Source organism: Numida meleagris, chromosome 3, assembly GCF_002078875.1.
Source record: "Numida meleagris isolate 19003 breed g44 Domestic line chromosome 3, NumMel1.0, whole genome shotgun sequence".
NCBI classification, from domain to species: Eukaryota; Metazoa; Chordata; class Aves; order Galliformes; family Numididae; genus Numida; species Numida meleagris.
The window spans coordinates 83669193-83695339 of record NC_034411.1 but is presented as its reverse complement, the minus strand read 5'-3'; the positions used below and the strand labels follow the sequence as shown (position 1 = coordinate 83695339).

The 26147-nt window shown below is 35.6% G+C and overlaps 1 protein-coding gene across 8 annotated transcripts in view; it reads left to right on the top strand.

Annotated features, from left to right (window-relative positions):
• The window catches only part of ADGRB3 (adhesion G protein-coupled receptor B3), a 463944-nt gene that overhangs the window by 219264 nt on the left and 218533 nt on the right, over window positions 1–26147 (top strand). For all 8 annotated transcript variants that reach the window (XM_021389992.1, XM_021389990.1, XM_021389989.1 and 5 more), the window contains 3 exons: window positions 11169–11363; window positions 15665–15733; window positions 20143–20251. In XM_021389992.1, coding sequence (XP_021245667.1) covers window positions 11169–11363; window positions 15665–15733; window positions 20143–20251 — 373 coding nt within the window. The remainder of the gene's footprint in view (window positions 1–11168; window positions 11364–15664; window positions 15734–20142; window positions 20252–26147) is intronic.

The window sequence follows — 26147 nt, the reverse complement described above, 5'->3', positions numbered from 1 at the left end:
GACAGTGTGGAGATTGGCAGTCAGCTTGCAGGATAGGAGGACATGGTGTCCACCATTCAGGTGTAGGAGCTTGAATAAAAGCAGTTAAGTGGTTGAAGCAGCTCAGTTACACCAAAAATATATTTCCTGTACTTTCATTAGTTTATTTTATCTTGTGTGCTATGGAATACAGGTCCCTTTTAAAACTAGAAATGATAATTACATCTCTTTGAATAAGAGAATCAATTAGTCGGGAATAATTTATCCAACATTTGGTAGAAATCAGTCATCATTGAATAAATACTGTTTGACTAGCTTATACAGCTGGTTGACTACTATGAAAATTATTCACTGAACAAATTAAGGGACAAAAATGCCCAAATCCATGAAATAAACCCTTTGTAAATTATTTGGTTAGCTCTAATAGTAACATTTAAATTGCGTAATTAGGATTATTCTTTCTAAGACTATAAGTGGAAAATGCAAAATGATAAATAGGTATGCTTTGCCTACATTAATCATGTGACCTAGGGGATCAAGCAATAGCTTTATGAACAGAAAAAGAAACAACACAGATTACATATCAGACTTTTTTTTTTTTTCCTGGATTTCTTGTCTTGTTCTGGTGTGTTTACAGTAAGTGCTGCTTTGCAATACAGAAATGCTCCTAATCAAGCATTCTATTTCAGGACTGTTACCAGTCTTCTGTGCAGCTAAGAAGGGATATTTTGCCTATTGATGCACAATTTGTTAAATGTATTCTTGAGAAAGTGGTGGTTACAACAGAGAAAGGATTCAAAGTATGGAGATGAAGTGAAGTTACATGGCTAAGATCTAGTGGCAGAGGATATCCTTTCTTCAGTTCCTTCTGAATTGTTTGTGGTCCCATACAGATCACTAGATTTCATCTAACAGGAAAGAATTCCTCTGATTTCTCTAACTCCATAGTTTTTTCAGAATTCTGAAGTTTTGTTCTTCCTATGAGATAGACATGGTTTGTTTTTAGGGACTATTTGTGCATTTTATCAAATTAATTTTTCCATAGCAGAAGTTAAGGACCTTGTTAAATGCTATTCTCTGTTTCTACCTTTAGGAAATAGTTTAATCTGAAATCCTTCGGTCCAACTAACATATTTTAATCACTTTAAGGAGTATCTGCTATATGAAGGATGGCAGACTAGATGATGATCTAACGACCCAATTTGAGACTGTATGTGAACCATCCTCCTAATTGCTTATTATGTTCCTTTGATCTGGGAGCAGAAAATGGTCCGCATAATTATTTTACCTAATATTGTTTATTTGAACTGCTTTGCTAATTGGGACTAATATTTTCTTATATGTGTTTTCATAAAAGAAAGATGGCTCCAAAATATTCCAAAGTTATATTCTGCATCCCTGAAATTTTATAAGTAGATCAAACCTTATATAACTCCATTGACTGAATACATTGTCAAGCCAAAGTTAACAACACCATGAGAAAATACAAACTGAATCAGAAGGCATTGCCCCTCCTTGTAGCACAAAGTTAAAGCAAAAGGCATGCTGCATAGGTGTATTTTGACTGTCAGAATCTAGCCACTTGGGCTGTGTAATTGATACTTAGTGACAGACCAAACTCCAAATATTTTTTTTTTTGCATTTACTTCCTCTCTAGAACTTCCTGTGTACTTCAGTAAGCTACTCATTTTTCTTGTTTCAATAATTTCTGTTTTGATCTGTTTTATAGACCTTAAGTCTAGAAGATGAGCATTGTGAATACTTGACTTCCCACATGACCTTTTGTTGAATTAAAGCATCTTTCATAGAAGGACATCTAGTCTTCACTATAGAAAGTAATTCAATTGCGAATGCATTCTCCAAGTGCTTTTTTGTTGATGGAGGTGGTGGTGGGGTTTTTGCAGTTCTCAATTCTCTTCTTCTTCCAAGTTTCAGCCCTTCCTTTTTTTTTCTCTTTTTTCGCTGTCCTAGTCAATAAAATAATCTAACAATGATTTCTGGGTGTTTTGAACCATTGAAATTAAACCAGCACACCTCAAGTGGATTGGATCTGCAGAGAAGTTTTATGCTCTACGCTGATGTTTTTCTTTGTCTTTTTTCTTTCTTAACTTCAATTCATTTAGACAGACAGTGTAAAATCTTTCCTGACAATAAGAAATTCAACTATTGTTGAATCCACAACTGGATGTGAGTGCATGCAGGACGAAGAATAGAATCAGTGGTTAAGAGCTCAAAGGCCTACTTTGGATAGTAGAAAAAAGATAGTAGAGATAAAAGAGTGATAGATATGCCTCAAGTAATAGTTACTTACTTTTACTAATTTTTTGAGGGATCTGCTTAAATGATACTGTTAATGCATTACTGCCTCGCCATGCACTGGAACACCTCTTGTACCTAGAGTGAAACTTCCTATGATGGTTTGCAGACACTCCAATTCATAAGAGATTTGTAGTATACTCATAAATAAAATCATCTTTAATATTATCAGAAAATCTCTAATAATATAGCTTGTTTTCTAATCTTATGCAGCATAGTTTTCAATGTTGGATGAAAGTCTATGTTCAGTTGCTTAGACGAAAATAAGGTACTAATTTTTGACAATTGGAGCAATATAACACCTAAATCTGACATGCATTCATGCCAGTCTGGCTTCTTTTCTGTCAGAAAGAAGTTGGAAAACCAAAAAAACCCTCATAACTGTTGAGATTTAAGAAGAAGAAATCTGCATATGGAATATCACACTAGTGTCAAGATATTAACACTTATGAAGTATGGGAACTTATGCAGGTGAACCTTTGCATATCAAAATGACACTATAGCCATAAAAATGTGTTTCTGTTACTTCTAGTTCATACTGTAACTGTTTCCTCTCTTTTCACAGCAGTGTTATTCATTATTTTGTGAAATCTTGTCTAAAATATAATCTGATAGAAAGAACTCTGAGGTGAATAATGATTAGCTCAGCTACAACTCATTAGACATGATTTTGGTTTTCCGAATTATATTACAAGGACAGCATTTCAGTCTGTCCATGTACTCTTCAGTGAAATGACTTCTTGGAAATCAAAGGTTTCCTCATAAAAATGTACTACTTCTTGCTGGTTTAGTGCTTCATTTCTTTTTATATAGCTGCAGAGCAAAGCAGGCAGGGTTAGTTTTTGTAGATTTGAATGTATAGGCAAAAATAACATTTTTCTTCTTCCTCAGTGTACCCTATTGCTATATGCCAGCTCCCTTCATCTTCTCACCTTTGAAGCCTTTGAGAAGTAGGGGAGTAAATTATTTGCTTTCCTTGCCTTGTCTCCCTTGTAAGCCCAGAATATGCTGGAGTCAGCTCTGTTTTGTCACCTCCACAACTTGATGGGAAAAAGACAAACTGTTTTTCTATTTTCTTTCCTCACAAAACAACTGATTGTGTGATTGTGGCAGTCTTCCACTGCCTCTGGAACATTTTCCAGTTCTGCATTAGAAGAAAAAAAAAATTCTAAAAAAGCTAATAACAATTCAGTTGGCTGTTTGCTTGATGGTGAAGTCACTCATTTGATTGTGAGAAATCTCTGCCTGCCCTACCAAACTTATTCCATTGACTGAAGTGTTACTTTAAAGCTAATATGCCTTTCTCGGTCTCCTAACAGATCTGTTTCACTTTCTGTAAAGAAACGCACATTTTGCCAATGAGAGGAAATCATCTACTCTATACCAAGTGAATGGTTGCTCTTTTCATAACTGCCTGTATTAAAATAGGTACCAGAAATCAGCAGTTAGTATCAGAGGGAAATATCTTTAAAGCTATCACAGTGCATTCTCCATTCATGAAATGTATTGCTTGATCTCAACACACACATACATCCCAAGCCCAGAGATACTATACAGTAGGAGAAAATATTTTCCTTCTATTCTGTGTAAGCATATCACAGTTTAATTCAATTGGAATATGTTGTTTTTCTTCCTCTCTGCTTTTGACTATCTGCTTTCTAATATAAAAACAATCTCAGTTGTTAAATTCAAATAAAAGTGCCTACTGTCATCTCAGCGTCTTCAATCATCTTTCAGCATCTGGTTTATGAAATAATAATCTCTGTGTTAAATTATATGTGCTCCTGTGGTTTCTGCTGCTGCTGTTTTATGTAGAGGTCTGCTGCAGCAGTGAGCAGCTGAGTGCTCCCCAATCACATTGATATTCCAAACCAGCCAACATTGCAGCCTACAGGTGAATTCCACTAGGGTATGGCCAGAGGGAAAACAAGAGATGAAGGCTATGTAGAGACTCAATGAAGAAAGCATTAATCTTATTTTCCCTTAAAGTCTACAGAGCTGCAGGAACCCTCATTCCAACTCAGCTCGCAGAATGATTGCAGGAATTTGTGTAGATGAATAGCTGTAAAACAGTGGTCATAGCATCTTACACTTTCTACCATCCCTCTGCCTTATTTGCTCCACTACTTCATTCATTGCATTCCCCACTGTGTTTAAACAGATTTTTTAAGTTTGTGAGACACAACAGTCTTTTCTGGCCCATTACTTAATGCAGGGCTCCCTCTCAGAATTTAGGGCTCTCTAATAGTGCTAATCTGCTTGAAAGAACAATTCTGGTTTGTCCTTCAAACAGAAGTGAGCATGATTCAAATGACTCTACAGAAATATAAATTCAAATAAATATATAAAGTGCATCAATTAATCAGAGCTTTATGTTAAAACAGAATTAAACAGAATGACCGCACTATAAAAAAAGAAAGAGAAGGCATTTGTAGCATGTACCTCTGTGACCCCCCGTTCAATCAATATGGAGAGCCAGGAGACTTTTCCTTAAGGAATGTTATGTCTGTCATAAAATGAAAACAAGCCCCTCAGACTCATCGTTCTCTTTTTCTTCTCAACTCTTGCTCTTGTCATGTTGCATTACGCATAGATAACACAATTCCTGAAGACATGCCCTATGGTTAAAAATGGAAACAACAATAACTACAAGCTTTCTCACATAGTATGTCAACGTGAGCAGGATTTAATCACAGATAATTGGAGCATTTAATAACAGTACTTAATAAAATAATAATACAAATCCTGGTCAACAAACACCGTGATCAATATATGCAAAATATACACCCTAAAGAAATCATCTGTTTAATGATTATTCATTCTTCATCTCTAAATCCATTTGTCACTCTACTAAAGAGCAATTTTATACCCTTGCTATTTAGATATGTTGAATCCATGAAGAAATTGAAATACTGAAATTTTACAATGACTTTCTCTGTCACCTGTTTAGTAACATAAGGACTAGAATAAGTGACAGTATTGATGTTGACAATAAAAAGAAATTATGGAATCAGTTAAAGTGAAAAAAAATCTCTTAAAAGAATGGACAATACTTCTGAGAGAAAGTGGTAGAAAGAGAGGACACAGACAGAGCCAAGCATCCCTCTAAGCTGTTCACATTCTTGCTCTTATAATACATTAGATTTCCACATATGATGATTTATTTCATGGATTCTTCAATTTACCTCATCATATACAGAAGAATATATACAATTCTCTGACATCTGTGTAGAGAAGCATGAGGTCAGGGTCTAGAAGAGCACAGGTTCTGTGCTGTTAAGGTGGCTCTTTTTCTCTCTAAAATAAATGAATAAATGAATAAATAAATTACTGCTTTGATGAATATTTTCCCTAAAAATACTGGAAGCATATGTGAGTGGGACAACTGTTTTTGTACAACAAAACAATTCTTGTTTTCATGAATGTAAATTAGGAATAAGGTGCTTAAATCACAGGGTTGCAGTACTGAGTGCAAACAAGTGGACTCAGGTACGATATCTGCAGAAACTTGCTGCAGCAGGTTTCATACTATGACAGCAGGAAGGTAAAATTTTGGGTTCAAGTCACTCCTTACAGTTTGGTATTTCTGATGTTGATAGTTTGCCTTTCAAATTATTTTCAGGGACACCTTGCAGAATTATAGGACAGAAAGGCAATTCATGAGGTCTTCCAGCACAACGTCTTTACTCTCAGAATCAGCTATACTTACTTTAGTTCAGCTTTTTGTTATTGTTGATTGTTACTAAGGCCCTAAGAGTGCGCCATCTCTTCAGGTAAAATATGATGCATCACTTCCTTTACAGTTGAGAAGTTCTCCTTAATATGTATCTTTAATCTTTGTTGACACAGTGTGTACCAATTTCTTTTTCCCTTTTCCATTATAGACAAAAGAAAAACGCTACTTCCTCTCTTCAGAAACTGTTTATTTATTTATCTGGTAGATAGAGACTACCAACTAATTTCACTGATGCCAAAGTGGGAAATTGCTTTTTATTGCTTTAGGAAACTCCATCATAAAATGTTGAATGTATGGATAGAAATGGAAAAGACTCATATAAAATCAGATTATAAATACCCAGATGCATATTTGAGGATGCATACCTTTATCATTGTACCATACACTATTTCTTTTAAAATTTGAATGAAATGGAATTCTTGTACCCTGAAACAGCCTTAAAATTATATATATATATATATGTTAAGGAAAAGTAAATGAAACTTCTAGATTTTTTATTCATGAAATAGTTAAAGTCTGTCTGCTGATGATTGGAAAACACACCCTGTAATGATACATGCTTCAAATAGAAAAGAGAGAGCTTTCTCACAATGACATCTCATTATAGTTTACACATAAGCATGCTGCATGAGTTCAGTTCAGGATTGTGCCTATGGGAATATTTTAGCCGCCAAAAATATGTTTTCTGCCCTTTTTATTTTTGTTCCTCTCTTTGAACACACAAGTCTGAATGCTGGTAACTATAACTTCAATGTAAAATCATTACTTAATATTTATTGTGGAATTCCACTCTCAAGATTAGTGGTCATAGAGGCTAGGTAACATGATTCTGAGTGTTTAAGATAAGATTTCAGGTGCTTTGAGTTGTTTCCTAGAGGAACTTGAACTCTCAAGAACTTCCAGTTTTTTGAGTAATTCAGGTGACTTTTGCAGGTGATCTGAATATTGTTTCTTTTTCTATACGTTAAGTTCTTTATGAAAAATGTTTTGTAAAATATTAGTGTTAGGTTGTGGAGGCACAAAGCAAAGCGATTTGCAGATTATGAGCAATTTCAAGTCATATTTTTGTTTCAAAGTATTTTTCCTCACTTCTGTCTTAGGCTTCCTAATCCAGGTTCCTATACTCTCCTTATCATAGACCATAATAATGACTTTGTTAGTAATGCCAATCCATGAATCCAACATTCTATTAAAAAAAAACTTTAAAAGCATGATGGCATAATTACTATTCAGTTTAATCATTCTTTTCAATCTCTTATAGGTTTCTTGAGGGTTCATTGTTTTCTATCCTCTCAGACTATGTCTAGCTGTTTGTTTGCAATAATAATTATGCAGTAATAAATTTGTACTCTGAAGCCAGGGGTCTAGTAGTTCTGACTTTGTGAAAAGACATTTTTATTGTGTCATGCTTTCTAATAAATCAGGGGATAAAGACAGCTGGACCCTGAGTCAAAGTTTAGTTAAACATTTCAGTAATTTTTCCAGTATACAGCCATATACTGCAGGCAGCTAGAGGTTGGACTGACAATTGAAGTATCAGTTTAACAGCTGCTTCATTTCACTATCTCTCGGCTCATAAACTTTATTTTTAATGATCCTGCCTGTAAGACCGCTAAAAAATGACCTTCACAGAAAGCTACAAGGTCCTGCAGTGGTGACCAAAATTAGCTCCCCTGGAGAATGCATAATATCACAATGACCATAGCATAAAAAATAAGAAATATAGTGACAAAGCCATCATGACAACTGCTGATTAGGAAATTTTGTATTTTCACACTGAAATACTTTTCTGGTAGCTGTGCAAGTAATCCAAGAAACAATACTTTCAACTCTTACTATTATGGATGTTTGCTTTAATAGTGCTACACCAGTTTACATCAACTGAGTTTATGGCCTGTGATTTTAGTGTTGTGTCTATGAGCTGATACTAAGGAGAGTGCTCACCTGCCTATTCATTTTTTTTTCTGGCTATAAACAATCTTTCCACTAATTGACTCTAATTTTCAGTCTTCTTCCCTATCTAAACACATTGTACCTTTTTTTTTTTTTTTTTAATGCTACTTGTAAGGGTATGCTGCTAGGACAGAAGGTCCTCAAGAGGTAGCTAAGGATCAGAAGAAGGAACTTCAAGGTTGGAACTTGAGAGGCTAAAAGATGTGCAATGAGTACAAGTGGTGTGACCCAAGGAAAAGTTGTCTTATACTTTTGTTGGAAGCTGAGCTTTCTGGGTAAAACTTAAAACATTTCCAAACTGAGCTGTAATTTTAAGAGCCAATAAGTCTTAGGTAGTTTAAATCACCCACAGCACAACTGTGGCTACTTCTGAGGTAGATGTAATAATTTACTTTTGTGGTATTGTGGCCACTTGCTAGACCACTTTTACCACTGTGTCCAAAAGCAATCAAAATTTCATGCTGAAAGAACTAAAGAATGTAGTATTACTCCCATTTCTACTGCTAGAGATCTGTAAAATTCTTCACTGAATACAGATCTTTACACAGCTTTGCTTGCTCAAAAGCTTATAGAACAGTCAAATACAGGAATGTTTTAATTCATTATTTGCATCTAAAATACAGCTGAGACCACCAAGACTTCGGTGTGCAATGCATGGTCCAAAACCAACAATAAATTGTCTCCTGCTATCTTTAAAATATGAGTTTAAAGTCTAGCAGTAGCATGGAAAAACAAATTGGGGGTGGTGTACATACAGATGGAGGAAAAGGAAGCAAAATAATGCAATATGGAACAGCCTGCTGAATACTCCTACAGCTTTCCTATCAGTTTTTCATACAGGCATAAAAGTGTAACAGGGCTTTTAATGAGGATTGATCACTACTGCTGTTGCTAAAATTAAAAGAACCTCTTTGTTCTCTCTGCCGTTAAGTTGTGTGATGTCCTTCCCATGTTATGTCCTGAGGCATGTGTCAGATTTGGGGGTTCTGCTTTATGGACTGTCTTTTGTATTGTATGTCCTTTGTGCTTGACCAACGACACAAATATTAAATGCTGGAAATATCGCTGGGGTTAGTGAACATCTAGACAGTTACAGCAAAAGTTCCACTATGCTGTTACTGTGGTAGTTAATGACATTTTAGTTTGCCACTCAGACCCAGTGCATGACAAGGTAAATGGCAGAATTTCAAAGGGAAAAAAAATCATAAATAACGTTCTTTGTCGCTTTCATTTACTCTCAAGAAATGAATAGTCCATAATGCTATTTATCCACAAAGTTAACTCAAATTAGTTTTCTTCTATTATCATACTTTTTCTTTACTGTAGTATTCCTTCAAGATTACTTTCAAAGCCTCCTAAAATGAATAGAAACTGCACAATAAGATTTCTGAAAGCAAATTTCCTGCATAATTACTTTTTTTCTGATTGTTTGTTTGCTCAGATGGTTGGTTTTTTTAAGACTAAGGGAGGTATTTCTGCTGAAAAATTTGTCAAGAAAAAATAAAATGAAAGTGACAGGCTCATTTCTCCTCACTGATTTTTTTGAAAATATTTGATTATAAATCCATTCCTTGTCCATGCTGCATCAGGCATGTGTATATCCCAGGCAAACCTAGGGTTTCATAGTTGTTGAAAGTCTTCAGTATTCTCAGGATGTGGACAAGACTCTTGTGGTTCATAACAATCCCCAGCTGCTGTAAAGGTGACTTGAGGCTGTAGACATAACTTGACCCAGACACCTAGCCCTACTCCAGCTGTATTACACGTATATGATTCATATCAAGACTACTTGAGAATATAACTGAAGTACAATGCTACATGATGAATGAAAAACTATTTAGATCATGTATGTCAGAAAATTATTACATTTTTTACAGAAAATTTTAGTGAAAATCATTTTGAAACCTTTAAGCAGTGTACTATTTTTACTACAGTTAGTAAAATGTAGTAAAAATATTACTATTTTTTACTACATTTACTACATATTGTTTTGTTGTTGCGGTTTTTTTTATAAGTGAAGCCACACATGTCCACAAAAAAATGGCTGGGGAGTTTTGTAAGTGACAAAAAGTATCTTTAAATTTTTCCTTGCACTTCACCACCACAATACATTAACTTAGTCATCCTTCCCTGTGGATGTCAGTAACAAGGCCAGGCTAAAAATCAATTGAAGATGCATTTAAAGAGATGGTATTGGCATTTTAGTTGCCACCTGAATAGAACTTTCTCTTTAGCCCTCTTGCTTATACTGTTATCTATCTCAGGTCATTTAACTTTTATTTAATATAGTTTCAGTTTGGAAGAACTTGTATAAATTTCTATGTATATTTAAAAGAAAGGTGTTTAAACTATGCTCACCTTTTCAGCCTTGGCAGGTCTTGTGACAGCTTTGTGATATGCTATGCATCTTTTCTAAATCTGAGCTAAGTCAGTTTTAAGAGCTAATCAGATCCGTAAGTTCACTTTCTTATCAGGAGAATTCTTCTACCAGCATATGCATTTTGGATTACCCTTATCACTGCCCTGTACCAGTCTGCAAGGGGAGCTATAGCTAAAATGTGCTCTCATGGTTGGTATAGGGGAGCAAATCCTAATTCTAAGCTTTGCATGTCCTGAAAAGCTAACAGGATTGTTCCAAGTTGTGCTGTTAGTACTAGAGAAGAGAGTACCATCCAAATCTCCTGTTCTATCCAAACCTTCACTCTTGTATTGACTGTGTAAGCTGAGCTGGCAGAGGTGAAGGGTATACTTCCATAGAGTGAACTAGACCAAAATACTTAACATTTACCCCTTTCGGAGCTCTTAGTTGTTTATTGAGTATCAGTATTGGTTGTACAGATGTTCTTCTGGAGAAGTTCCTGCAACATCACAGCAGTAGATTAAAGCCACAGTCCAGTCTATTGACTTCCTTTAAGAATGTGGATTTTGAGATGTTATTGGTGTCCTTAGAGAAGCAAACCGGTGAAATATAACACCTACAAATCTTTTTAGCATAAAATTCATGATTCTGTGATACAGATAAAAATACGGTCATCATACTCTACTGCTAGTTTGTTTTCACTTTAACAGGATGAACTTTGTTATAATCAATTTATTAGTTAATGTTTCGTTGTGTTCTGAATTTATCATACTTTTTTTTCTCAGTAAAGTAGGTTCTGATATTCATTTTGTTCTTCTGGTACAGATTAAAGAACATCTCGCAAAGGGGCAGAGGATGTTGGCTGGTGATGGCATGTCCCAAGTAACCAAGACGCTGTTGGATTTAACACAGAGGAAAAATTTTTATGCAGGAGACCTTCTAATTTCTGTGGAAATTCTCAGAAATGTTACAGACACATTTAAAAGAGCAAGTTATATCCCAGCATCAGATGGAGTACAGGTAAGAGAAACATTGTAAGGACAGTGATTCAATTGGTGGAGTTTATGTCAATATATTGAATGTCACATATTTGCACCAATGTGGAAATTATTATTTTTGAAAGATATATGTAAACATTGTTTACTATAAGACTAAGATACACAGGTAAAATAGAGTAAGATTCAGCAGTATTTAATGAAAAAAAAAACAACAAATGAACAGGATATGAAAAATAACACTATATTTCTGCATAATGGGCTGGACAAATTGTTGTGCAGTGTTCATTAAAATAAATATTTCACAGGAATTCTAGATTGGGATATTGGTTACATCAATATCTGGGAATTTTAGAAATTTTTCAAAGACCATAAGTATACTTAATAGTAAGAGGGTGAGTGTACATAATATTTATGGCAAAGAGATCTTTCATAAATTAATTATTAAGTTTTAATGCAGGTCATATTTAAGTGCTTTTAATTTTAAAGTAAGTACAGATCATAAATACACCTTGGAACCTATGCGTGCAGATGTATGTGTATGCATTTTTGAAAAGGCTTTTTTTTTCAGTGAAGTCTTCAAGAGCTTGCTATTATATTTTCAGTTTTCTTATATCATCATGCATAGAGAAAAATGAACTTCCATGTGAAATTAAGGTCTACTGTGTTGTCCTGTAGCTAGCTGAAAGTTTTATATTTTGATCAGTGTTTCCCAAAAAAATACAAGGGCTGCGTTGAAAGTAATGCCTCCTATTTTATTCTGTTGGCCCACAATGTTAGACGCAAATTTTGATAGTATGGTACTAGAGGCTAAACCTTCTAGCCAATATTTGATTATGTTTTATTGCCATGTGACAGATGGCAGCAGAGGGGTAGTCTGTCAAAATGGTGTCTGACAGGAAACTGTGTATGAAGCAAAGATGTGTCATTGAATCCAACATGTGGAAAAAAACTGCACCCACTGACATTCATTGACACTTGCTGAACATTTGTGGAGACCAAAGAGTGGATGTGAGCACAGTGAGGTGGTGGGTGGTCTGTTTCGGCAGTGATGACAGTGCTGTGAGAGACAAGTCATGTTCTGGATGGCCATGCACAGCTGTCATACAATGAAATGAAGAGCATCTTGATCAGCTCTTCCATGTGAATCAGCTAATGGTGGTGACTATGTTGAAAAATAGAGTTTTGTAGCTGAGAACTTGCTCTATTAAATACTGTCATTGTTCTCTCTGTTGCAGTTTCCATGGATATAAATAGGAGGCATTACTTTCAGAGCAACCTACATTTTAGCTGGGCATGTTCTTATTGGGTTATCTTGTTAAGATTTTTTTTTTTAATTAAATAATGTTCAATATCTTTTCCTACCTTCAGCAAAATTTAACTATTAAATATTATCTTATTTACTGCATTGAACAATCTAACAGCCCCATGGTTTGCAGGCACTGTAGAAATCTTTGGTGGAGCCAGCCTTGAGAATCTGCTTGATGTGAATGATTTTGTTCATGGGTTTAGCAGATCAGGCCATTTGGAGTTTACATATATTAGAGAGTTTTATTCTCTTTCCACAAATGAATATGCCAAAAGCAGTTCAGCAAGGTAAAACTGTTTCTAATATTTTTAACAGTATTCTGTCAGAACTGACTGAGGAAAACAATTTGTACTGTTTGAGTAATTTTTAATTAATCATTATCAAGTGAAGAAATAAGAAAAGGCAAAAGTTGTTAAGGGATAGTATAGAGGAAATAAGGAATGATTTCTCAAACCAAATAGATATCTGCCTGAATACCAAAACTCTTAAATCCCATCTGGAGGAAAAAAAAAAAAGCACAGAATTTCAAAGAGAAGAAAATGAAAAGTTGAACAAATTATGAACTTAGGTAGAATTGTGAAAACCAGTGTAAAATGTTCAAGAAAATATGTAAAATCAGAATGAAGCATACTTTTTCACAAGAAACATATGAAGTTACTTGTTTCTGACAATATAAAATGAAATTCTGACTGAATAACATCAGTTTCATATGTCCACATGTAGAGTATCTATGTCATACATTACCATACTCTGGAAATTGTATTTTGTTTTAATTTTCACTATTATTGTTATATATTTTCATACTTTCTAGTCTACCATCAAAGTACGTGATAAAAGTGGGAAAAATAAATGAATTTGCCCCAAATATCAAGATTCTTCATTTTGTGGAAGCTGTGTATGGTGTTTTAATTCTATTCTACTTTCTTCACTAGATAAAGAGTAAAATTTTTAGGTCTCTTCCAACCTAAACCATTCTGTGATTCTGTGACAATTCCAATTGTATTAATCACGAGGACAGTCATTTCAATCAAAGATGAACAGGATTGCCCAGTGCTTTTTTCCCCCAGCTTCCACCTCCCACACACTCCCTAGGCTGAAGTACAAAAGTGGAGGTGACTTAAGGCTATCCATTCATTTCTTTTGGGGAGAAATTCTTCTGTAGCCATACAGAAGGATTTACAACAGCTTTATGCCTGCAGAAAAAGTAAAAAAAAATTTGGACTGGAACGGAGAAACTGCATCCATTGTATTAAAAAAAGAAAAAGATTGAAAGGAAGGAAATTAAATTAGGAAAACATTATTGTCCATTCCTGACTGTAACTGGCATTATCCTCAGAAAAACCTTGGCAAAAATATAGAACTTCAAAATCTATCTCTGGTTGTCACAGCTTTTTCTTTAGTGGTCAGTTTAGCAATACGTAAATCTGCTACAAGAGGTAGGATCTTGATGCTATGAGGAGATTCAGTGTTTACTGCAGTAATACCATCTGTATCCATAATGCTTCCAAAATTTAGCCTTTGTAGCTGTCAATCATTTTACTAAATGTCAGTGTTGCTTCTTATATCATTAATGTAATGAAAAAGAGAATAGTCAAAGTAGGTGAAAATTTTTTCATCCTGTATTCCCCTGCCAAATTTTTGGAGTTCATCTCACATCTATTCATAATCAATGCAGCAAAGCCATTAAAGCACATTTGTTTAATTTACGAAGCACTGATATTGCTGACTAAAAAATCTTCATGCATTGCTACCTCCACTGCTACAACAAGTGTAACATGTCAGGAACTTAAAAAGAGATAAAAGTGATCTTAAGAAGCAAGATATTCTTGTCACCAAGTTCATAAACATCATCAACGGTTTATTATCAAGTACGATGTGTATCTTAAACCCATTATTGCTCATCTGTTGTTTTACTTGTGTCTTTTTTATATACATCTATTAATTAATGTTTATTTTAATACTTTCATGTAGCTAACAATAAACACAAAATAGTCTGTTGAAGTTAATTCTTAAATATTATGTATACCTTGTTTAACCCCCCAAATGGCTAAAAACTAAGTGCTGGTGAGGGAGATGAACATGACCAGTAAGATGAATTCCAGCAGGGGCATGTGGCTGGTATTCCACCTAAAGATTTTTCAGAGGTTGCAAGGACCTTAATCGTACTTTCCTGCAAAGGTTAGTGGAAGCTGCAGGTATCTTTTGTGAAGGAACAGGAAAATTATAATTGGCAGGTTATAGCCAAATTTGACAGTCTGCAAGAAAAATGAAACAGAGTTGAGATGAGCAGAGTCTGCACAAGCCCTTTGTTTTTAAGGATTATGAAAATGACAATAAAATTGGGAAAGAGAACCAATAATGGTAGAAAGAATAGTTTTGCACAAACACTTGGAAGAGAATGATTTTAAAATGTGTGATTTATTGTTTCTATTTTTGCTTTGCTTAATTACAGTGAAATCAATAGGACAATCAGAAACAGAAAGTGACACTTTAAGGTCAAAGAACAGAATTTAATTATTCTTTTTCTGTCAAAGCATAGAGGCAAAAAATAAGATGCACCTGATTTCAGAGAGCATTTGGCAATGAAACCCCATTGTATCCACTGTTTGTGATCATTAAGGATCATTTTCTTGTTTTGAATAGAAAATGGTAACTTTGGGCCAATTGTTTTCTTTGCGTACTTTGTTTGAAAAATATGTAGTAGTCTATTTTCTGGAAGGAGAACAATCTGAAAATGAAATACCATCACATTTAGAAGTTGAGCAAGTTTAATAGGGGTCTTATTTTATATAAAGCAGTAGTGTTGAATGTATACAGCCAGAAATGAACAATTAACTCTAAAATATGTATCTTTTTGTCAGTCTACTATTTCATTGTCATCTCTTTCTGTGACAGAAAATAGGCTGCAGAAATGCATCTGTAATAGAGAAAGGAAATCTTTCTCGATATTGACTTAAGGATACAATTATATCATTGAAAGTTACTTTACTTTGTCTTTTATTTAATTCACTTTTCAGAACTTCTTTCAAATCATTAGTAACCTCTTAGATGAAGAAAATAAAGAGAAATGGGAAGATGCACAACAGGTAAGATGTGACTTTTGTAACTCATCAATTTAAAAAATTGCAGGCAGACTATATTATATTTATTGTATTTCTTAACCAGAAGCAGCACTTTACTTCAGTAAGTCTAGATAAAGAGTAACTGATAACTTTAAAACCTGATGTTAAGCATGCACTTTGTTCTAAGTAGAAGGAAATCCTAAATGAGACAATATATTGGAAATAATTGATGCTTTTCCAAAAGTCTCCCTTGTCTACTTCCTCAGACTAAAATTATATTAAGAATGTAAGAAGCTTCTCTTGATGGAGAGATTTTCACTGCATTCCATGGGATTATTCATTATGTTTTGCCTTTTCATACTGTAATGAAGTATATATGAAAGCCAAAAAATGCTTGTAAAGGCTAGCTACAGTCATGCCTGTATTATACAGAACACATCAACACTCACCTGAAGAATTCTTACGACACCACCAAAGTACTTACAGAAATTTAACAGTAGACCTTTTCTAAACTTGTGTTTAAGACAAGTGTGATCCCTAAGAGAGACCGATTTTGGACTGTGATAGATATTATGATAGTGTTTTGTAAAATAGTAAAGTTTAGCATTAAGCTAGCTAAACATTAACTTTATAATTAAAAAAAATTAAAATTCAATTTAAAAGTAATTTCTTTACTTGGATTATGGTGTTTCTTACATGTTCATACTAAGAACATTGGAGAACTGTTTATATTTATGAACAGGACCATAGAACTATCAAACATTCTGACACAACAGTGAAAATGGGGATAAACAGAGAACTATATGCAGATACAAACAGTGGAGGCATTCAGAGTAGATGGAGGTAGTCATCTTTATAATGACTAAGAAAGGAAAGATCTAGATGTTTTGCTACTGATACAAACTTTTCTTTGGACATAAAAGAGGGTGGATTTAAGTTATATATAAGGAAAAAATCTTTTGCAGTGTGGTTGGTGAGGCACTGGAACAGGTTGCCGAGTGATGTAGTTGATTCCCCATCCCTGGAGACTTTCAAGGCAAGGCTGGATCAGGCACTGGGCAGCCTGATCTAGCCGTGGTGTCCCTGTTCATTGCAGGGGAGTTGGTCTGGATGGCCTTCAGAGGTCCCTTCCAACTCTAAGGATTCTATGATTCTATAAGATGCTACAGCTGATACCCTGTCAGGAATCACATTTTTCTTGTTGTTTTTTTTTTTTTTTTTTACTTCTATGTAACATCCAGATATAAAAATAGACAAGGTATCTCATTTTACTTAGTGATGGTGGATGGAAGCAGCAAAATCACATGCATGTAGGCAGTTTCCATAAACAGATACCACCAAGATTAGAAAGTTGATACTAAGCAACTATTTTAGCCTCAGTAATGAACAGAGAGACACTCCTTATGTTATTAACCTTGTCTTCTTCTGCCTCCAGTCTTTGCCCATGCCATGTCCACTATCTGTCCCACCAAGATCAAGGAATGACAAGAGGAAATGGTGGAAATGCCCTCTCAGTGCTCCATTTCTCTGCCTAGTATTCATTGTCTCATAGACTTGCGTACAGTGCTGGCAGGCAGAAAGGTACCCTACCGACTGCTAAACACAGGAGTAGTAGTGAAGCCATAGCTCCCTGGTGACAAAGCTGGGAAATTCATTTAATCATAGGCTCTTGAGCTACAGTACCTAGAGAAATCACGTCACTTGTTTCTCTTCTTGGGGAGTTAAGCAAGCAATTTCTAAAGAGCTATTGAAGCAAGTAGGTCTTCATAATGACTAGGAAGAGTGGGCTGCACTCCTAAATAAACCTAAATACTTCCAAAATTCTTTTTTTCTTTGTTATTGGAAAAAAGCACCCACTTTCCTATAAAAAATGTTTTCCTATCATATCTGGGACAAAACACTGAAAAGTTGTGGTTAAATAGAACTGGATTTTAGAACAGAAGCAATATTGTTTGAAATTTTACATTGTGTTCAAAGACTTGTTTAGTCATAATCGTGGAAGCATATGTACAAGTTGTAATGTGCTGCAAGTGCAATCTATATCAAACATCACTGACTCATTAAAAATTGTTGGTTTGATTTATTTATTTTGGATTTGGTTTTTTTTTCTTTTTTTCTTTTTTTCTTTTTTTTTTTTAATGCAACATTGCAAACAAAGTGGCAGACTAACCAACTTTTTTTGCATGAACTCCACAGTTTCTGTTAGCCTGGATCTTTTTGGGTGTTTTCTGGGTTCTTTTGCTAGAAAGAAAATCTTACTAATCTTACTCACTGTCAGTAAATTGCTGACTTGCTACAAAGTATACAGCTGCTATTCCTCAACACATCATTTTTTTCTAGATTATATGCCAGCAGTTTATACCATTAATTACAGTTTACATAGCATGCAGTACTCACTTTAATACTTGGCTTTTGTTAAGTGCTGCACACAGGAAACCACTTCACGTCCACAATAAGTTTATACTTCTATTGCAAAACTCAGGAGCTATTCTGCATATTTTTCATCACCTTTACCATCCTACTGATTAGTCAGTACTTTAGATATATCAAAACAAAGATTTCACTTTTACACTGACTGTTCAGCAGTTTCTGCTGAAGTTATTAGTATTAAATGTTCTGTGAAAGATCTAGGAATAATATATCTTTTCAATAAAATTCAGTCTTGGTACATAACCTGGGAGTGTGTGTGCTATGAATGAGATGGATGCAGAAAAAATGATGGGTTAGTTAGACTAACACACTATCTCATTGTTTGGAATCTCATTAACTCATTATTTGGAAAATGGAAGAAGACTCCTTCACCTGAAGCAGCATGTGCAATGTTAGGATCATAAGTGCCACAACACATTTTTCACAAAAACAATATTGCTGCCCTACCTTTTGTAAAAAGATCCATGTAGAAAACAATGCACGCTGAACAAATCAGTATCCTGAACCACACAGCTGCGGATCTAGACAGATAAAACAAGATGAAAATGGAGCACACTATGTTGGAATTTACAGTCAGCATAGGCATTGTTTTGGAATCTGTCCTCACAGTAGTAGAAAGAGTGGGTTGAATGTTGATCATAAACTGAAATTTGGACATCTCACTGAGAGAAAGAAAAAAGCAATGTGAACAGGTCATTCATTCTTTTTCTATAGCAAAAAAAATATATTATTAAAAATTATCCTGTTCATGACAAAGGTCATAACCGCTAAAAATGAATTTTATTCATATGATATCAGCAGTATTTTTTATGTTTATTAATAATTGTTTTGATATTTAATAACTGTTTTGATTATGTTTTATTGTTGAATGTAGGCACTTTTAACTATTTTGTTATTGTAGTAGCTTATAGCTTTGAAAATAAATTATATACTTTTTAAATGTGCTTGTCCTCACCATTTTGAAAGAGATATTGATAAGCTATTTTAACAATGGAAACGCAACTTATTTTAGTTTACTGCATCCAGTTCTGGGCTCCTTAGTTCAAGGCAAGGACGTAATGGAGTGAGGACAACGTAGAGCCATGAAGGTGTTTAGGACGCTATATAGCATAAATACTGAAAGAGCTGACATTTTGCTTGGAAAATATGCTCAGTGGGAATCCTATCAGTTTTACAGATTCATGGTGAAGGGAGTAAAAATGCCTGACACAGACTCTTCTCAGTGATAGACACCAGTCACAGGCCAAAGAGCAACCAGCACAAACTAAAATATAGCAAATTTCATTTGAATATAAGAAAGACCCTTTCACTGTATAAATGACTGCAATTGAATGTTGCACAGATGGGTTCTGAGTTCTCCACCCTTGGAGATATATAAAGTGCAACTCAGCATTGTCCTGGCAACCTGCTGTAGCTGACCCTTCTCTGAGTAGACAGGTGAACTAGATGATCTCCGGAGGCGCTTTCCAGCCTCAGCTAATCTATTATTCAACTATTCCACATCAGCAAAACAACTGAATTACCAGTAATCATTTATATTATTTAAATATTGGCTAAAGCATCAAAGAGTTATCATGGTGCAGAGGCCAGGGTAGGATTCTGTTCATTTTGCTGTTTTTGAAGATATTGAAGATATCTTCCAGGGGGAGGAAAAAAAACCCACACACAATGCAATTATTCTAGGACATGAAATACCTTAACCAATAATGAGAGCAATATTCAATAAGGCATTGTTTGTTTGCTTGTTTGTTGTATAAGTGCAATGACTTACATCAAACATTGCACAAATCGTGTAGCCTTACTGGAAGCAGTGTCTGTTCACTTGAGGATCTAATGGCAAAAGTGGTTGCTCTACAATCACATAAAAGGTTAGGTATTAAAAAATGGCAAGAGAATTAGACTAACTCTTGCATTCCATTGGATTGCATTAAGATTTTATTTGAATTTGCTGCTGTATAAATTGTAGTATTATAGTTACAGAATATCTGACCTTCCTTTGTTAGATCTATCCAGGTTCGGTGGAGTTAATGCAGGTGATTGAAGATTTTATACACATTGTTGGAATGGGAATGATGGACTTTCAGAATTCATACCTAATGACTGGAAATGTAGGTAAGAAATAGGAATTTCTTCTATGATATTTATGACCTATTGAAAATCAGAAATTGCAAGTATGTACTTTAGAGTTGCTGTTTCTATTACAATACAGATTGGGCTCCTCCTACTTGAGATTATCTCTGTTGCTTGGTGATATGCTCTGTGATTTAATACAGATGGTACATATACACATCATTTGTCTTTATAATTCTATCTCAAAATCTGAGAGAAATTTTTTAGACAAACTAAATTCAAAAAATTATCATGAAAGGGCTATGAACCATAGCTATATGCTACAGCCTTCCCAGAATAAACAGTGACTCAAATGGTACTTAGAAATTCCTGCTAATTAAGACAATAATGAAATTCTTAATACCTCGGGACATATTAATTTTGTTGACATTATCTTTTAGTATTATACTCTCTCATGTCTTTGCACGTGTTCTAGTGTGAAAATAATCAGCATAGATAGAGAAGCAATAATTAAAGAAAAAACAAAGTGTATTATTTCTCAAAATAAGTAAGCCTTTAATTTCTTATACCAGTTTTTCTTTGTGTGGTGGTTTTAGAATTTTGTTTTCAGCACTGTAGAGTTGCCAGGCAACATAATTAAATAATAGCAAACACCAAATATGAAGATTCTTAGCAAATGAATTACTCTAAATAGTTGCCATAAGTGCTCCTGAAATATCTCAGCATTCTGTTAAAAAATCAACCAAAAATGAGATTGAATAGCTTTTATTCTAAGTATTTCTAATTTGCTTGGTATCTTCATCACTGAATTAACTTCCTACATCTGCAATTTTCTAATGCCAGGAAAATGTTAGGTGGTCAGGTAGTCGTGTCATAGAATCACAGAATTGTAGAGTCGTAGTATCATAAAATGTCTTGAGTTGGAAGGGACCTTAAAGATCATCTAGATCCAGACCCCCTGCTGTGGATCACCAACAAGATTAGGCTGTCCAGGGCTCCATCCAACCTGACCTTGAACACCTTCAACGATGGGGCATCCACAACTTCTCTGGGCAACCTGTTCCAGTGCTTCACCACTCTCTCAGTGGAAAATTTCCTCCTAATATCAAATCTAAATCTCCTCTCTTCTAGTTTAAAACTTCCCCCCTTGTCCTAACACTATCTATCTGTATAAAAAGATTATTTCCCTCCTGTTTATAAGCTCCCTTTAAGTACTGGAGGGCCGCAATGAGGTCCCCCTAGAGACTTCTCCAAGCTAAACAAGCCCAGCTCCCTCAGCTTGTCTTCACAGGAGAAGTGCTCCAGCCCTCTGATCATCTTCATGGCCCTCCTCAGGATCTACCCCAACAGCTCTATGTCTTTCTTGTGCTGGGAGTCCCAGGCCTGGACACAGTACTCCAGCTGGGGCCTCACAGGGGCAGAGCAGAGGGAGACAATCACCTCCCTCTCCCCTGCTGGTCCAGGATACTGTCAGCCTTCTGGGCTGCAGGCACATATTGTTGGCTTATGTTGAGTTTTTCATCTGCCAGGACCCAAATCCTTCTCTGCAGGGCTACTCTCACAGAGTTCTTCTCCCAGTCTGGGAGAATACCTAGGATTGCTCCAACCCAAGTGCAACACCTTGTTCTTGGCCTTGTTGAACCTCATTAGGTTCACGTGGGTCCACCTTTTGAGCTTGTTCAGGTCCATCTGGATGGCATTCCTTCCTTCTGTCATATCAACTGCACCACTCAGCTTGGTGTCACGTACAAACTTGCTGAGGGTGCACTTGATCTCATTGTCTATGTCACTGATAAAGATTTTAAAGAGACAGACCCCTGGGGGTCACTTGTCACTGGTCTCCACCTGGATATACAGCCATTGTCCGCAACCCTCTGGCTGGGATCCTCCAAACCAATTCATTATCCATTGAATAGTCCACCCTTCAAACCCCTATGTCTCCAAGTTACAGGTTGTGGTGTGGGGTTATGTGAAAGGCCTTGCACAAGTCCAGATAGATGACATCAGTTGCCCTCCCTTGTCCTCCGGCCTTCATCATAGAAGGCCACCAGATTGGTGAGGCATGATCTGCCATTGGTGAAGCCATGCTGGCTGTCTTGGATCACCTCCTCATCTCACATGTGCTTTAATATGTCTTCCCAGATAATCTGTTTTATAATATTCCCAGGCACAAAGGTGGAGCTCACTGGTCTGCAGTTATACAGGTTTTCCTTTCTCCTTTTCTCAAAAATGGGAGTGATGTTTCCCTTTTTCAGTCACTGGGGACTTCACCTGACAGACATGACTTTTCAAATATGATGGAGAGCAGCTTGGCAGCCACATCAGTCAACTCTTTCAGGACCTTGGCATGCATGTCATCCAGGTCCATATGCTTATACAAATTAAGTTTCATGAGGCTTTCTATTTGTTCGTTATGATTGTCTGATAGAAAAACTTCTGATGTTAATATTTTCTTCCAGATTTTCAGTTATGATCTCCATGCATTAATGTCAGTCAGTTCTTCAGAAAATCAGAAGAAATATTCAGAAAATAAGGTCATATAGAAATTGATTTGAAATGAAGAAGGGAAACAGTTGGAATGCCCTTATTGAAAATCCAGCTTTCTGTACAATAATAAATATTTATGATTTTTGTACAGTTTATATTTGGATTGACAGAACTGTAAACACCAGCACAGCCTTATTTTGGAGAGATGTCAAAGAACTCACAAAAAAACCCCCAAACCTCTGCTAATCTTAAAATGCTTAAAACTTTTCAATAGGCAATGTGGGAAGGTTTTGCTTTTACCAAGTGATTTATTATTGCTGTTGTTTACTGTTTGCACTGTACTGCCACTTAAAGGTTCTTGCAGTTGTCAGTCCCTCATTATGCTAGACTTTACACATGTTTATAAAGAAAAGACAGTATCTGTCTTAAAACACTTGTTCCATAGCATTTTTATGACTAAATACAAAGATGAGTTTATTTAAGGAGCACTGTCCATGCTACTTGGTATGTCTTATTACATTCTGATCTGTTTGTCCTCTGAAAAAATGTGGAAAAATATGCACTGAAAATGTTTAATAAGATGCATTCAAATAATCTCTATCTCTACATATTCATGGTTTCACATGGGGAACAGCAACAACTTTCCAATTGAATTAGAAACCATGCTGTGCACTGGCTAGTCTATAAAACTGCTTAATCTTCACAGTTTTTTGTTTGATTATTTTTGCTCTTCCCACATCTCAGATATTTTTAGGCATTCAGAAGTATGTTTGCTCTTAGCTACATAATTCTTTATCTTCCTTTGATGGAAGATAAAGAAAAATAAAATGGATTTATAGGCTTATTCTGAATGCTTGGTACTTACTTCTTAAAGTGTGTTTATCTCTCCTCCACATTACTGCTTGCTCAGTCCTTTGAAAAAGGACAGGGTAAATGCTGTGCGACTCATTGACCAAAATGCTTGAGCTCAGGTGAAACAGTGAGATGGGAACAGAAGGTTGTTATCAGTAAGGGATGTATCTGGAATGATTGAGTTTTTCTGTAGTTATCCTCAGGAGGTCTGCGTGACTGTGACTGACTGTAGCAAGAACTTAGGGAATGTCTATGTTGATCTCTGCTGAGACAAGTGACCTATACAGTTGCTGTTGTTTTGTCTTAGCCTTAATTCTGCTGTACCAAAAAGTGTTTAAAAATATGTAAATATGTGAATTCTTGTTTACAATTTGTAATAACAATCTTGTCATTTAAATAAGCAAATATATTTCATGCAGTCCTATTTTAATGTATATTTATCTTTAATCAGAACTATCCAACAGTTTTTCTGTGGTTATTTACCATATTTACCAAAATATTCCTTCAGCATCTTCAGATAAGTTAAATGTCTTTTACCAGATTTTCGTTATAGTATTACCTTACAGTTCACATGTATGAGAGAAAGGTTTCAATGCTAAAGATTAACTGTTGCTTCTTGTCAGAAAAAAAAAAACAACCAAACCCATCCAGTTCTGTAGCAATTTTCACCGAATTGTAGAGTTTTGGTTTTGTTCTACTGATGCCATTTTGCGTGTTCACTTCTAATTGAATGACATTGTAATGGTCCATATGTTATTTGAGTGTCTAATTTTGTTTGACATATATGTTAATCTCCTGACATCATCCAGATGGAAACACATAAACTTGTGGCTTAAAAAGTTACTGCTCAACAGCCATGTTAGTCTGCGTCACAAGGAAAGTGATGAGTTACCTTAACTATGAGGACTGCTCCAAAAATAATGCCTCCTTTTTTAGTATGGTGGCCCATAACATCAGAAGCAGATGTTGGTGGCATGGCAGTAGAGGCTTAACCTTCTTGCCAGTATTCTGTTGAATTTTGTTGCTGTGTGACAGATGGCAGTAGAGAGGCAGTCTGACAAAATGGCGTCTGACAGGAAAGTGTGTATGAAGCAAAGGTGTGTCACTGAATTCCTCCATGTGGAAAAAATTGCACTCACTGACATTCATTGACACTTTCTGAACATCTGTGGAGACCAAAAAGTGGATGTGAGCGCAGTGAGGTGGTGGATTGTGAGACACTATGGGTCACTTCCACTGGTACAGATTTTTACAAAGAGTGGCATGCAGGCTCTTGTTCATTGTTGGTGAAAATACATAGCTAATGGTGGTGACTATGCTGAAAAATAGGGTTTTGTACCTGAGAATTTGCTCTTTGTATCTGTTGTAGTTTCCATGGATATAAATAGGAGACATTACTTTTGGAGTGACCTCCGAATATGTCAGGCAAGACTCAGTCACATTATTATGCATCAGCAAGTAGCTAAGAGGGCTGTAAGGACAGCTACTATATTCCTGTTAAACTATTCAACATGATGGTTCTTAGCTTCAATTTTTGTTTGCTTCCTAAGTAAACCTCAGAGACTGATTCCAAATCCAGATGATGCAGTATCTCCACTTCGGGGTTGATTTAGGCAGTACAGCCAAATAGAACACATTTCAAGCCTGTTTCTTGTTAGCTCTTTTCTCAGGGATAGAGAAAACGCTAAGAAAAGCCTAACAAACTTAAAAGCAACAACTTGCACCGATTGTGCATGGATAGCACATATGGTATTTATGTCTGTACTCTCAGTTCTATATTATGTTCCTTTAAGAAATGATAAAGTGAAACAAAATCCTTAGATAGGAGGGGGGAGCCTCCTTCCTCCCCCTGCTTCTCCTCCTCCTCCTCCTCCTCCTCCTCAGGACCATCTGAGCAGGCACAGAAAAGAAAAAAAAAGTGTGAAAAATGGGAGCTTTTGCTACCACTCAGGTTCTCTGAATTAGCTGAAAGCACAGAGTCACCTGCAAAGATACAACATTCAATGGGAAAACTTAAAAACATTTTATTACTGTCCTGTGTTAACCAGTTGCTTTCAGTTTTCTCTGTTTTAAAAGGGTTTTTAAAAGAGACTTGAGTTTGAAGAATAAATCCTGGCTTATAATAGACTTTTTTTGGAGAGCTTAATTCCTGAGCAGATCTACCTTGGGGCTGTGGCTAATTTTGAGCCCTATCAAAGTAAGTCATTAAGAGTTCTAAAGTGCTAAAAGGTGACTGAAATGCTATTGGGAAATGTTCATTTTTAAATTAAAAAGCAAACATGCTAGACTACAGGATTGGAGTGCCACAAGCAAAGGTGTCCTTAAGGGTACAGGGGGAATGGGGAATTTAATGTATGGAACAGTATTAGGAGACGCATAGCTCTATGGCAGATTACAGTTCTTTTGAAAAGGAATTTTTTCCTCTTGTCAAATGAATTTCTTTGAGAGCAGCAGCTAAAAAGTGGTTAAAAGAGACTCTTGACAAAAAAAAATCAAGTTTGCAGCTCTTCAAAGATATTAATGAGAACAGCATGTAGTCTTGAAGTGAATGTAGGTTGTCACGGATGCTACTTGGAACTGACAGAAAATAAACAGCATT